At 39.3% G+C, this 13,961-nt stretch overlaps 1 protein-coding gene across 1 annotated transcript; it reads right to left on the bottom strand.

Moving 5' to 3' along the window:
• Positions 1 to 12,315: 12,315 nt before the first annotated feature.
• LOC115970407 lies at positions 12,316 to 13,392 on the bottom strand. The gene has a single exon (XM_031090045.1). It carries the CDS (start codon positions 13,390 to 13,392, stop codon positions 12,316 to 12,318), a length of 1,077 nt encoding a protein of 358 aa, XP_030945905.1.
• Positions 13,393 to 13,961: the final 569 nt, after the last annotated feature.

Here is a 13,961-nt window from a genome sequence, read left to right as displayed (position 1 = left end):
GTTGCTTTGGACCCCAGCATAGAAACAAATAATAATGGCAATAAAAAAAAAAAAAAGCAAAAGCAAAAACAAAATCCCTTTCAAGACTCCATGGTGTTAGAGATGATATACTATGAGGTGATATATCCTCTATCGGATGTATATTTCTTCCCTTTCACATGAAGGTAGATCTCACATGTGTTGGGTCCACTTCCGTATGAGAGGGAAAAAACATACATCTCTTAAAAGAGATTATTTATTTATTTATTTATTATTATTATTATTCAAAGTTGGAAAGGGACTTATAAGACTTTTTGGCAACATCATTTAATCAAAGATATTTTGTCAACAATTTCCTCTTTAAGCATCCAGAGCCATTAATTTAGCAATATAACTCTACAAAAAGTTATTTTATCTATTTTACATTCTCACTTTATAATACACCTATTATCAATGAATTTATATTTTTAACTATTTGATCAAAATAATACAAAAGGGATTTTATATTATTAAAGCAGTGCGAACGCAGAGAAGAGAAATGTACAGGACAAATGAAGCAGAGAGATGAAATGGAGAAAAAGACAGTAAAGCGAAAAAGAGAGTTTTTTTAATTAAAAAGCAGTGTAAACACAACATTTAATAATATACTCCATCCGTACCCTTTTTTTTAGGTTAGAAAAGTCAAACTTTTAAGGGAGCATTATTTATTGTCTTGTCTATTTTTTAAAAATGTATAAGTTTTCAAAACTACTCTTAAAAAAATTTATCAAAAAATTGAATTAGTAAATTAATAGAAGTATAATAGGGACATTAGTAAATTAATGACTTTTATTTTTAAAAATAGGACAATATTTTAGGACTTCTCAAAATAGAATAGAGGACAAAAAAAGTGGGATGGAAAGAGTATATTTTTTTACCTATGAATTATCATGTATAGTCAAAAGTAGTTGTACAGCATTCTCCAATATTAATAAATAAAAAAAAAAAAGTAGCTATACAATATAGCCGTGGAGCCAAAAAATATGGATTTGACTTCCCATTATAGTTACATTTTGGTATTTATTGGTGCTAAAAATAGTAATAACTTTTTAGCATCACCAATAATATTAGTGCTAGCAATAAAAAAAGGGAATCCACTTTGGCAATAATAATCCACCAGATGAGGCGTCACTTTGCAGGATGATTGGTGAAGGCCTGAAGGGCACTTTTCATCAATCTGAGGACGGGATGAGGCGGTAGCTGATTCCTCAATTAGTATTTTCTGAATGTTCTCGACAATTTCCTCTATAAACTGTGACTCTTGACTGAAATTCCAAGCGTACCCACAATTTTTTTTTTTTTTTACCCACAATTATCTATATATATATATTATATATATAAAACCGAAGCCTTTCCTAGCTCCACAATTTTCCACGTCACCCATTTTTTTTTTTTTTTTTTTTTTTTTTTTAATTCTTTTTAACGTTTTGTTATGTTAGAATTTGTCAATTTAACTCTCCCAACAGTATACAATAATACAACTCTCCCATTAGCCTTCACGTCACTTTTTTTTTTTTTAAATTCTTTTTAACGTTTTATTATCTATATATATATAAAACCCTACCCATACCAAGTAAATTTTTTCTTCCTACTCTCTCAACACTATCTCTCAAACGCAAACTCAGCCCTAACAAAACCCTCGATCAAACTCACTCCATCTCCTTCTTCTTCTTTAACTCTCTTATTCAATGCAGCTCCCTCATTCTTTTCTCAGCCACAACTCCTCTGGCTAATGTCAATTTTGATTCATGGTTATTTTGTTCTTGAGTTTTTATCATCTGGGCATTGATTATTTTTTGACCCCCTTTCTGGGCATTTAATTTTCAAGATTGACTTGAAGAATTTGGATCCTTTTCCGTTTTTGATGTTGGACAATTTTCAGGTATGAAGAATTCTAATTCTGATCTTTTTCAAGTTTCAATTTTATTTGATTGATATGGGTTAAAATTCAGATTGAAATTGGTTTAAATGGAACAGAGCCTCAAAGTTATTTGATTTTCAGGACTGACTTGAAAAATTTGGATCCTTTTCCATTTCTGATGTTGGACGATTTTTCAGGTATGAAGAATTCCAATCTAATCTTTTTCAAGTTTCAATTTTATTTGATTGATATGGGTTAAAATTCAGATTGAAATTGGTTTAAAAGGAGCAAAGCCTCAAAGTTATGTTTTAATTATATGTCTTCAATTAGGTTTTCTATCGATTTAGGGATTTCAAATTCTACAGGTTTTGTAAGAATTAATGGTTTTTTTCTGTGTTTTTGAAAGGCCTAAGAGTCGGCCTATGATTGATGTAGATTGTGGTTTCAGAATTTTCAGTGATATGTATGGGCAGTGTGTTGCAGATAGTTATGGGGTTTAATAATAATTTTAGGCACGGTTGATTTGATGCTATATAGTTATTGGGTTTTGTTTTAGAAAATCTTCTGTTTTGAAAGACTCTTATTGAGTGGGTACAAGTTGTGACCTCAAATTCTCCTTTGAGTTTTCATGGATTCACAGATATCATAAGTTAGATTTTAGGAGTTAACATTTTGAATTTGTATTTTTGGATTTATTCTTCCATAAGGTAAAACCATTTTCCTTTTTGTTTCAATGAATTTTTATAACCTATATATAAAAAAAGAAGTAAGGAACTATGTAGGGCAGTATATATACTGATAGTTGCCACTGTTACTCCCAAATTCTATGGAACTATGTTTTGAACTCTTGATTGAAGCTTTTAGGTAACTGCTAGGCTCCCTTTGATTTAATTGAAGTCGTGATTATTTATTTGATATTTGGTTTTTCAAATGGGAGTTTTTTAATTTTTTTTGGTTTCTGTTTTCTGCTTAAGTATCATGCTTGGTGTGAGCAGAGTGTTCTTGCTGTCTCCACTATTACTGTCAATTCTTTCATCTCTCTCTCTCTCACACACACACACACACACACACACACACACACACACACACATATTTATATATTATTTTTTCACCGGGAAATTGATATTATTATCCTGAGGACTTAATTGGGATTTATGTATTCTTTTTCAATCTAATTAGTGGTTCCATGTTTCATAGTCTAATTTGTTTTCGTCATATCCTCTATTGTTTAGGCTGTTTCTGCACAAGCATTGCAGGGGAACCACTATGGACTGCGGTTCAATGCTCACCCATTCAACACTAAAAATGGTTTGCTTTGTTCTCTCCAATCATATTTATGATTCATGTATAAATTCAGATATCTTTTAAAGTTTTATCTAGGAGAATTGTATCAATGATGAGTTCAAAGCTAAGTGTGTAAATTACATGATATGTCATGTGTGTAGTTAGTGAGAATATTATTTCCTTAGGAATTTTTAGATATTGATGTGAAAGCCATCTTAGTAGTTGTGTCTCTATTTAATGCTGCTTTTATTTGCTTATCCCACTTTGAAGACCATTTTTAAAAAAAAAAATTAGTTTATTACATACCATGTGTTGGTTTTAAAACTAATGCTTGACGGGTAGTTTTATGTTATTAATATGTTACCTAAACTTTTGATGATGGATGTGTCTATTTCAACAAACAGTTTCTAATGGATAACAAAGTATACTTGGATTAGCAACCTATATACATCTCTTTATATTTTTGTGATCGGTGACATTAAGTAACAACCATATCTTAATATCAATTATATACCATTTTGTTTTGAGTTGTCTTTCTTTGTAGTTGGATTGTCATCTCTTTTACCTCACTGAATGTTAGATGTTGCAGGTTCTTTCTATTGTCATGATCCAAGGGGAAACGGTGTATTATTATCTACAATACCAGGATTTCAGTGCAGAGCATATTTAAAGAGTCCAAATTGAAGTGTTTCAATTATAGGAGAGAGTCCTTTTTTTTTTTTTTTTTATATATATTCTAAACTGTATTCAAATCAAATTCAATAAATTGATTGATATGCTTTTTTATTGCTATTTTTTTTCCTAATAAGTAAAAGAAAGAAGAAAAATAATGGAAAACTTTCATTTGTTATATATTTTTGTTCTTTTACCATTTTTGCAATAGTTGATATTGTTCAATTTTCCTTTAATCAAACGTGATTCCAATTTTTGAGTATGTTGAGTCATATTATGAGTAGAAAGCCAGCCCATTCATTTTAAAGTGAGTTTTTAAGCAAAGAAAATATATATTATTTTTCTCAAATTATTCCATGCATTGCACGGGTTAGCGACTATGTACAATCAAAGTGGAAGAGACAAATAGTTGTTAACATCTACTTACACAATAGTTTTCCCGTGCATTGCACGGGTTAGCGACTAGTTATTATTATTTTTTATTTTAAAGAATAGAAGTTAGTGAATCAACTGATCATACAATAAATAGGAAATGATCTATGAAAAATATATAGAATGAAATGCCAAAAATCTAATTGTATATTCATTGAAATTTAATTGATTTACAGTATTTCTATGGCAAATTAAAACCAACTACTTCCAAGCAACTAACAACCAAAGATATAATGATTTGATTTTTGTTTTTATAATTTCATAAAATATTCAATATATTTAAGTGTATATATATTTTATTGGTAGTGTTTGTAAGTAAAATACCAAATTAATTTATTTATCATCTCGTATTATTTAACTTTAAAACAATTTTGTTATTTAATTAAAAATTTATATACATGTAAGCTTGTGATATATGATTTAAAATTTTGATCATTAAAATATAAAACAATCTTAATAAATCAAAATAAAAAATTCAAGATTATGATCACAATATAAAAATTCGGATTTGCACTAAAAATAGTAAAACATAAAACTAAAAAAATATTAGTTTCGAATTGAAAAAGATGTCGGGTACCATAGAATCAAGCATTCTCATCACACACACGGTATATGTTATATAATAATTTCATAAGATATTATCAAAACCCAATTATTAACTATTCAATATATTTAAATTTTCTTAGTTGTGTTTTTGCGTAACAAAAAAAAAATTAAATTATTTATTGTCTCATATTATTACACTTTAAAAATAAATTTTTAATACATACACATAAAAATTTGATCCTCAAATTATAGAGGGAATTTGATAAATCAAATGAAAAATTCAAGATCATCTTAATAACAATATAGTGAAAACATGGATGTTTACTATAACTAGTAAAACATAAGATTAAAAATATATTGGCTTCTAATCCAAAAGGACGTCAACTCCTATAAATAATACTATCTAAATGGTGAACCCAACTAGGAGATCATGGATCAGTACTTAGAACAAAATCATCTTAATGCTCATCGATTAGATCGATTAATCATTTGACAATCGTTTCATAATGATGATGCCGTAAAATCACCAGTGAGCTACACGATCCACGCTCGCTTAAACTAACAACCTGCAAGAAGAAAGAAGTGATCTCGCAGAGGGCACCGGTGTGGTGTCGGCCAAATACCCTCCGAAGGTTAAGTTAGAATTATTCTCAACTCTAGAGTGCTAGAGAAGGGGAAATTATGCGTACCTTGATTTGTGAGGGTATTGGGGCTTTTATAGTAGTAGTAGGTTGGCCTCTCCTCCTTGACGTAGAAGTCTTTTCCTTATAGGAATCCTCTTGAGTAATCCCAAACGTGATGGACAAGACATTTCCTTGTAGAGTGGATTTTCCATTAACGCGCGTATCTTCCGGAATGCTCTTTGCACTAGGTTTCTGATTTACTTTGAGACTCTACGTGCGTAACAAGTATCTGGAATCACTCTAGGCCCTGGGCTCACCTGTTGCCGGCCTATGGGCTTGGATCCGTCAAGCCCAATGTGGTGAAGGTTCATCATGCTAATTTTAGCCCCTTCAGTTGCCCCTTTCACCCTATGGGTCCGTCATGACTTAGATGGACAGACCCTTAGGGTGACGGTTTGATATTATTTGGGGTTGACGGTCCAAGAATATTTAGGATGGCGGCTTAAGATCCCTGAAGTTGAAGGTTTTCCAGGAGGACACGAATTGCGACTATTTGATGACAGGTTGTCAAGTATTTATGAGCATGCCACGTGTCGCTTTTCGATTGGATTTTCTATCAGATTGAAGCGTCGCTTCGTCTTCCGTGTACTTCAGGTATATATATAACACTTCTCCATCCTCATTTCTACACTTTACAGCCAAAACACATTGTCAGAGCACAACCGTCAACCTTGTCAGAGCACTCCGTCGTACGTCCATACTCGTCGACTACACAACCGTCGACCTTCAGTTACTTCAGAGAACGGTGAGTATTGCTATTCTCATTTACAAGTCTTGTATTTGTAATTATATTTAGCTAGACCTACACACCCATCAATACTCTTAGATCCGTCAGTCTTAGGTTTTATCGTCAATTGTAGGCAATGTTTAGTGCGTCAAGTAATTAGTCAGTGGTTCGTGACTGGACGGAATACGAGGAAGTATACCCGTCCGGTCATAGAGACCCAAACAGTCCCGACGAAGAGAGGAGTCTGTCAGCCTCTTCCTCGTCCTCAACAAATGAGGATACAGAGATGGTTGAGCCAGAAGATGCTTCTGATGACGGCGAGGATTAAGCATTGGGATCCGTCGTCGGTGCTGATGGACTTAGAGAGTTCATCATGCTACCAGAGTAGACGGTGCATAAATTCACTTCCGTCATTAAAGAGAAACACTTCAGCACATTTAGGGCTAACTTCCAAATTCCGAACTACATTCCAATCCGTCTACCCTATGTATCGGAGAAATGTTACTACGACGGGGTAGAAGGTGTCGAAGTGTACGAGCAGATGCTAAAGGCAGGACTTCGGTTTCCGCTAAGTACCCTACATAGAGAACTTTTAAATTATTTGGGTCTGTCCATCACCCAGATATCTCCAAACGCCTTGAGGGTCTTCATAGCAATGGAGATTCTCTATGGTGCTATGACAGACGGCGCTAGGAGGTTGACGGTGCGTGAATTCCTTCATTGCTACCGTCCAGACGAAATAGACAGGTTAAGAGGAATGTTTAGTTTTGCCAGTAGGAGCCCCTTGTTGAAGGTCATCTTTGAAACTCCTGACTCAAATAGAGACTGGAAGAGTCGTTACTTCTTCCTAGAGGGTGACAAATGGATGAGCCGTCCAGGGGAGACGGAGTATATGCCCGTCGACACAACTTGGAGAGTGTTACATTCATCTCGTATGCACCCGTCCTAATTTGTAATTCTTTTCATAACCGTTAGTTATAATTCTTCTTCTAACCGTTCATTTTCTCTGCAGGTAGATGGCGCCCACAAGTTAGTGTTGAGGAATTTAGCTTTCTAGAGAGGATTTTTCAAAAGACCAAGCCGGAAGAAAGGACTTGGGCAAAATTGGTAAATCCGAACACCATCCATTGGTATTGTGATGGTCCTGAACCAACCCCTGAAGCCGTCAGATACGACGAAAGAATTCACAGACGTAAGTCCGTTAACTTTCACTATAAATGGCTCCAACTATATGTAAATAACTTCATTCGTCTTGTTTTACAGAGATGGACGATGCTAAGAGGAGGGCGCTGATAAAATCACAGGCCGTCAAGAAAAATGTGTCCGGCGAGGTGGTTCCTAAAGGGATAGCTCCGTTGATAAAGAAGAAACCGTTGTCCAAATCTGACTGTCCTCATAAGCAGCCAAAGGTCTCTCTGGAACCCGTTGTAGGGTTGATGGCTGAGGGTGTGAAGACCGTCACCCCAGTAAAGCACGGGTCCGGCAAGGGCCTAATGAAGGCTCCGTCCACAAACCAAGAGAAACCTCCTCCTCTCCTCCGTGACGACTCCAAATTTGCCTTGGAGAAGCTTTCATCTATTATCTCGTCGGAGGACTACGAGGATCTGGGCAATCACTCGACGGAGGCAATAGGGGAGACGGGTCTCTTTGCTGTTGCTCAGGTAATCTTTCTCCGTCGCCCTAAGTCCGTCTACTTAGTTTTTTGTCTAACACTTTGTAACTTGTTTGTTCCAGTCCTTGGTCATGATGAAGGGCTTAATGGATCGGTGTCTTAACCGAGAAGCGGCTCTAGAATTTGTACGAGCAAAGGCAGAGCAGACGGAGGATGAGCTTGGTCAACTTCACAAGTGGAAGTCCACTATGGAGAAGAAGTTTAACCTTTCAGAGCAGGCAAGGAAAGAACTTGAGCAGAAGACGGATGAGGTGGGGAAGGCCCTGGAGATTAAAGAAAAGGAAATCCAAGACTTGAAGGAAACGCTCTGTCAGGCTAAGGAGGTAGCGGTCCGGGAATACCGTGATTCCGACGCCTTATTAGGCGAGTTGGGGGGCTCATTCCTTCAAGGTTTTGATGACGCGCTCCGTCAAGTTCAAAGAGCCTACCCTAATCTGGATGTGTCGATGATAACTGTCAATGACCAAGATCAGACGTTTGCTTTGCCCGTTGCTTCAGAGAACACAGACGACCTTTTTGGTGAGGATGCAGTTCAGGGTGACGGAGAATCAGTTCCAGCGAAAAATGTCCAAGATGCCGACCCAAAAATGTAGATTATTATTTTATTATTATTTTTTGAATTTGAGAATGATCCGTCCTTCATTTTGTGTATTAAACAATTACCATCTGAGGGTTTTATCCGTCATTATTGCATTATCTTAAAATTTTATGCTTGCTATATATCAATATTTATTTATTTTTTTTGAATGATGCATAAATATCCGTCCTCTTTAGAAAGGAGAAATTTGAGTAAATATCCTTCCTTGTAATTTTTGTATAACGGCATTGACGATCTGGTATCCGTCTATTTACCCGTGTATTTATGGACTCTCTTTTATCCGTCTATTTTGCGGAATACGAATATTTCCAGCCTATGCGTGATCCGTCCACTTTGTGGACTGTAAATTATTTTCACCCTTTGGGTGATCCGTCCACTTTGTGGACTGTAAATTATTTTCACCCTTTGGGAGATCTGTCCACTTTGTGGACTTTGCAAATTATTCACCTTTTGGTGATCCGTCCACTTTGTGGACTGTAAATTATTTTCACCCTTTGGGTGATCCGTCCAATTTGTGGACTTTAAATTATTTTTACCCTTTGGGTGATCCGTCCACTTTGTGGACTGTAAATTATTTTCACCCTTTGGGAGATCTGTCCACTTTGTGGACTTTGCAAATTATTTTCACCTTTTGGTGATCCGTCCACTTTCTGGACTGTAAATTATTTTCACCCTTTGGGTGATCCGTCCACTTTGTGGACTTTAAATTATTTTTACCCTTTGGGTGATCCATCCACTTTGTGGACTGTAAATTATTTTCACCCTTTGGGTGATCCATCCACTTTGTGGACTAAATTATTTTCACCCTTTGGGAGATCCATCCACTTTGTGGACTTTGTAAACTATTTTCACCCTTTGGGTGATCCGTCCACTTTGTGGACTTTGTAAATTATTTTCACCCTTTGGGTAATTCGTCCACTTTGTGGACTTTGTGTAGCCTATCCATTCATAAAAAATCCACGTGGAAAATCAAAGCTGTATCTGAATATTCTTCTTTAAAGAAAAATGCGTTTGTAGAAAAAAGTGCCTGCCCCCTTGGGCTTAAAAAGGTACAAAAAGATTGTAGCAAGAATAGTTAAAGAAAAACTAGTAAATTGTAACTAAAGATTAAATAAACTGGGAAAATGGGGATTTGTTCATATTCTCTCTACTGGTAGTATTTCCGTAGATGCTCCGTGTTCCAAGGGTGCTGCAGCTTTTGTCCGTCCATTGTCTCGAGGTGGTAGGTCCCCTTCCTTTGCCATGATGCGATCTTGTAGGGTCCTTCCTAGTTGGGGCCGAGTTTTCCTTGTGAAGGATCTCTAGCAGCACCCATTGTTTTCCGTAGTACAAGATCACCGACCTAGAAGTCCCTATGCCTCACTTTGGTGTTGTAGTGTTTTGCCATGAGATTTTGATAATGCGCCAACCTTTGCTCTGCTGCCGCTCTGACTTCGTCCACTAGTTCGAGCTGGAGGCGTATGGCCTCTTTGTTCTTATCTTCATCGTAGTTCTCCACCCGGTAGCTCGTGAGCCCCACTTTCGCGGGAATGACAATTTCGGTTCTATATGCAAGTCGAAATGGTGTTTCTCTAGTGGGTGTTCTTGCCGTGGTCCGGTATGCCCATAGGACGCTTGGTAGTTCGTCCTGCCAGATACCCTTTGCCCTCTCGAGCCGGGTCTTGATTATCTTGAGTAAGGATCGGTTCGTGACTTCGACTTGCCCGTTTGCCTGTGGGTGTGCGGGTGACGAATAGTGATTCTTGATCCCTAGCTTTGAGCAGAAGTGTTTGAACGCGTTGTTGTCGAATTGCTTACCGTTGTAAGAGATCAGTACTCTAGGTATCCTGTACCTGCATATGATATTCCTCTAGACAAAACTTCGGATGTTCTTCTTCGTGATGGCGGCTAAGGCTTCCACCTCTACCCACTTAGTGAAGTAGTCTATGCCAACTACCAGGAATTTTAGCTGTCGGATTGCCGTTGGGAATTGGCCCATGATATCAAGTCCCCATTGTGCGAACAGCCAGGGTGCCGTCATAGGTGTCAGTTCTTCTGACGGCTGCCTGATAAAATTGCTGAACCTTTGGCATTTGTCGCAGGACTGGACATAGGCTTGCGCATCCTTCATCATTGTAGGCCAGTAGTATCTTGCTTGGATCAATTTGTGTACTAGTGATCGTGCACCCGAGTGGTTTGTAGATACCCTCGTGTACTTCTCTCATCACGTAATCTACTTCCTCTTGGCCTAAACACCTCAGGTACGGTCGAGAGAAACCTCTTTTATATAAGACGTCCTTTATCAGCACGAACCATAATGCCTGAACCTTCAACTTTCTTGCAGCGCCCTTCTCGTTCGGTAACACCCCAGTTTTTAGGTAGGATGTCAATGGCGTAGTTCAGTTGCATTCAGAGTTTACCACTTGCATATTTGTTCCGTCATCGATGAGTGAGGAGGTTTGAACGAATGATAATACCTGTTCGGGAACCAGCATAAACTCGGCTGACGCAGCTTTTACTAGATGGTCGGGGCATTCGTTTTCTTCCCTTGGGATCTGAATGAATGCGACTTTGAGGTCGATGATTCGGTATTTTACTTCTTCTAAATATCTCTTCATCTTATCGTTTTTGCACTTGTAGTCGCCATTGATCTGACTCATTACCACCTGTGAATCGCAGTGTACGACTATGTTTTCTGCTCCCGCGGCCTTTGCAAGGTCTAGCCCTGCCACCAAGGCTACATACTCTGCCTCGTTGTTGGTTGCGGGGAAATCCAGTCGGATCATACATTGGATCTTGTCCCCCTGTGGAGTTTGGATCACTACACCGGCTCCTCCGACTCGTCTATTTGAAGATCCGTCTGTATAGATATTCCATTGTTCTTTCTCTTCCTCCACCTGGCCTTCCCCGAGAGTGAACTCGGCGATGAAGTCAGCTACTACCTGCCCTTTTATGGCCGTCCGCAGGCGGTATTAGATGTCAAACTCGCTTAGCTCTACTGCCCACAAAGCCATTCTTCCTACTGCTTCTGGGTTGTTCATTGCTCTTCTCAATGGCTTGTCCGTTAAGACAACGATTGTATGCGCTTGGAAGTATGGCTTAAGTATTCGCGCGACGATTACCAACGGGAAAGCCAACTTCTCCATCTGAGGGTACCTCTCTTCTGCTCCTTGGAGTGCTCGGCTGGTAAAGTAGACTGGTTTCTGGGATCCATCCTCCTCTCTCACCAAAGCTGCGCTTACTGCAGCTTGTGAAACGGCTAAATATAAGTAGAGTTCTTCGCCCGACATAGATGGACTAAGCAACGGTGGAGATGAGAGATATGCCTTCAAGTCATTGAATGCCGTCTGGCATTCATCTGTCCACTCAAATGATTTCCTTAGAGTGCGGAAGAATGGTAAACACCTGTCTGTCGCCCTCGAGACGAACCTGTTTAGGGCTGCGATCCTTCCGTTTAAACTTTGGACCTCCTTAACCGTCCTTGGTGGTTCCAACTCCATTATGGCTCGCACCTTCTCTGGATTGACCTCTATTCCTCTTTGGGACACCATGAAACCTAAGAACTTCCCAGCTGTCACTCCGAATACGCACTTGTTTTGATTCAGCTTCATGTTGAATGATCGGAGCGTATCGAAGGTCTTCCTGAGGTCGTCTAGGTGGTCAACTTCATGCAGGCTTTTTACCAACATGTCGTCAACATAAACCTGTACGTTCCTACCGATCTGATGTGCAAACATCTTGTTCATTAGCCTTTGGAATGTTGCCCCAGCATTTTTGAGTTCGAAAGGCATCACCTTGTAGCAGAATAATCCCTGGCTTGTGACGAAGGAGGTCTTCTCTTGATCAGATTTGTCCATCTTGATCTGGTTGTAGCCGGAGAAAACTTCCATAAAGCTTAGGAGTTGGTGTCTTGCAGTTGAATCCACCAAGGTATATCCATGGGAGCGGGTAGCTATCTTTAGGGCAAGCTTTGTTGAGGTCCGTGAAATCTACGCACATCCTCCAGTTTCCGTTGGCCTTTTTAACTATAATGACGTTTGCCAACCAGTCGGGGTAGTAGACTTCCCGGATGAAACCTGCCTCTAGTAATTTTCGAACCTCCTCAGCTATGGCCTTGTCTCGCTCCTGGGCAAAGACTCGTTTCTTTTGCCTGATTGGAGGGAATGAGGGCGACACATTTAACTTGTGGACCATGACTAAGGGGTCGATTCCTGGCATGTCTTTATGACTCCAGGCGAACACGTCTTGATTATCTCTGAGGAAAGTCGTGATCGTTTGGCGCACTAGCCAACTAGCTAGTGTGCCAATTTTAGTCGTCCGTTCAGGCCGCCTGTCATCAAGCCTCACCTCTTCTGGCTCTTCAACTGGCTCTGCTAATGCTCGCTGCTTTCCGATACACATTGTTTGCTGTTGATCCTCCATTTCTAACATGGCAATATAGCATTCCTGCGCCGCTATTTGATTTCCCCGCAGTTCTCCCACCCCATACTCCGTCAGGAATTTAATCATCAGGTGGTATGTTGAAGTTATCGCCTTCCAGGAATTGAGAGTAGGTCGCCCAAGGATGACATTGTAGGCGGACGAGCAGTCGACCACGAGAAAAGTTACCTCCTTAGTTATCTGCTGAGGATAGTCTCCTGTTGTCACAGCTACTGTTATTGCGCCCAAGGGGAACACCTTCGTTCCCCCAAATCCCACGAGTGGAGCATTCGTTGGGGTTAACCGTTCCCTGTCAATTCTCATTTGCTGGAATGCTGGATAGTACAGGATGTCTGCTGAGCTACCATTGTCGACGAGGACCCGATGCATGTTATAATCCCCTATTTGCAGGCTGACCACAAGTGCGTCGTCATAAGGATGGTGAAGTCTCCGAGCGTCATCCTCTGAAAATCCGATAACGGGGTTATTTATTTGCGACATCTTGGGTATAGATCTTGTAAGTTGGACGCTATGGACCATCCTGAGGTAGGTTTTGCGGGCTTTTTGGAAGATCCGGCTGCGGTTGTGCCCCCTACGATCATTCTTATGTCACCTATAGGTGGTCTAGGGCGCTCGTTCTCTCGTCGTGAGGCTTGTTCCTGCGAAGCGGCAGATCGGTTCTTTCCCTGCTGACGAACCTCTGTAGCTTCCCTTGTCTGATAAGGGCCTCAATTTGCTGTTTCAGGTCGTAGCAGTTGGCTGTGTCGTGCCCGTGGTCTCGGTAAAAGCGACAATACTTGTCCTTTGGCCTTTTGTTGGGATCTCCCTTTAATTTACCAGGGAACGTCAGTGCTCCTTCATCTTTGATTTGCATCAAGACTTGATTGATCGGGGCGGTCAATGGGATGAAATTGGTGAATCGTCCAGTGGGGAGTCTAGAGCGCTTTTCATCTCGTTGATCTCCGGTCTTAGTAACCTTTTGCCCCCTATCTTGTCGCGTGTCCTCCTATCTCTCCCTCTTCTTTGGCTTTTCTTTGCGGGCCAGCAATGTGTCTTCTGCATTCATGTAT

This window comes from Quercus lobata, chromosome 12 (assembly GCF_001633185.2).
Source record: "Quercus lobata isolate SW786 chromosome 12, ValleyOak3.0 Primary Assembly, whole genome shotgun sequence".
In the NCBI taxonomy this organism is placed as follows: domain Eukaryota; kingdom Viridiplantae; phylum Streptophyta; class Magnoliopsida; order Fagales; family Fagaceae; genus Quercus; species Quercus lobata.
This window is presented reverse-complemented; position numbering and strand designations above follow the sequence as displayed.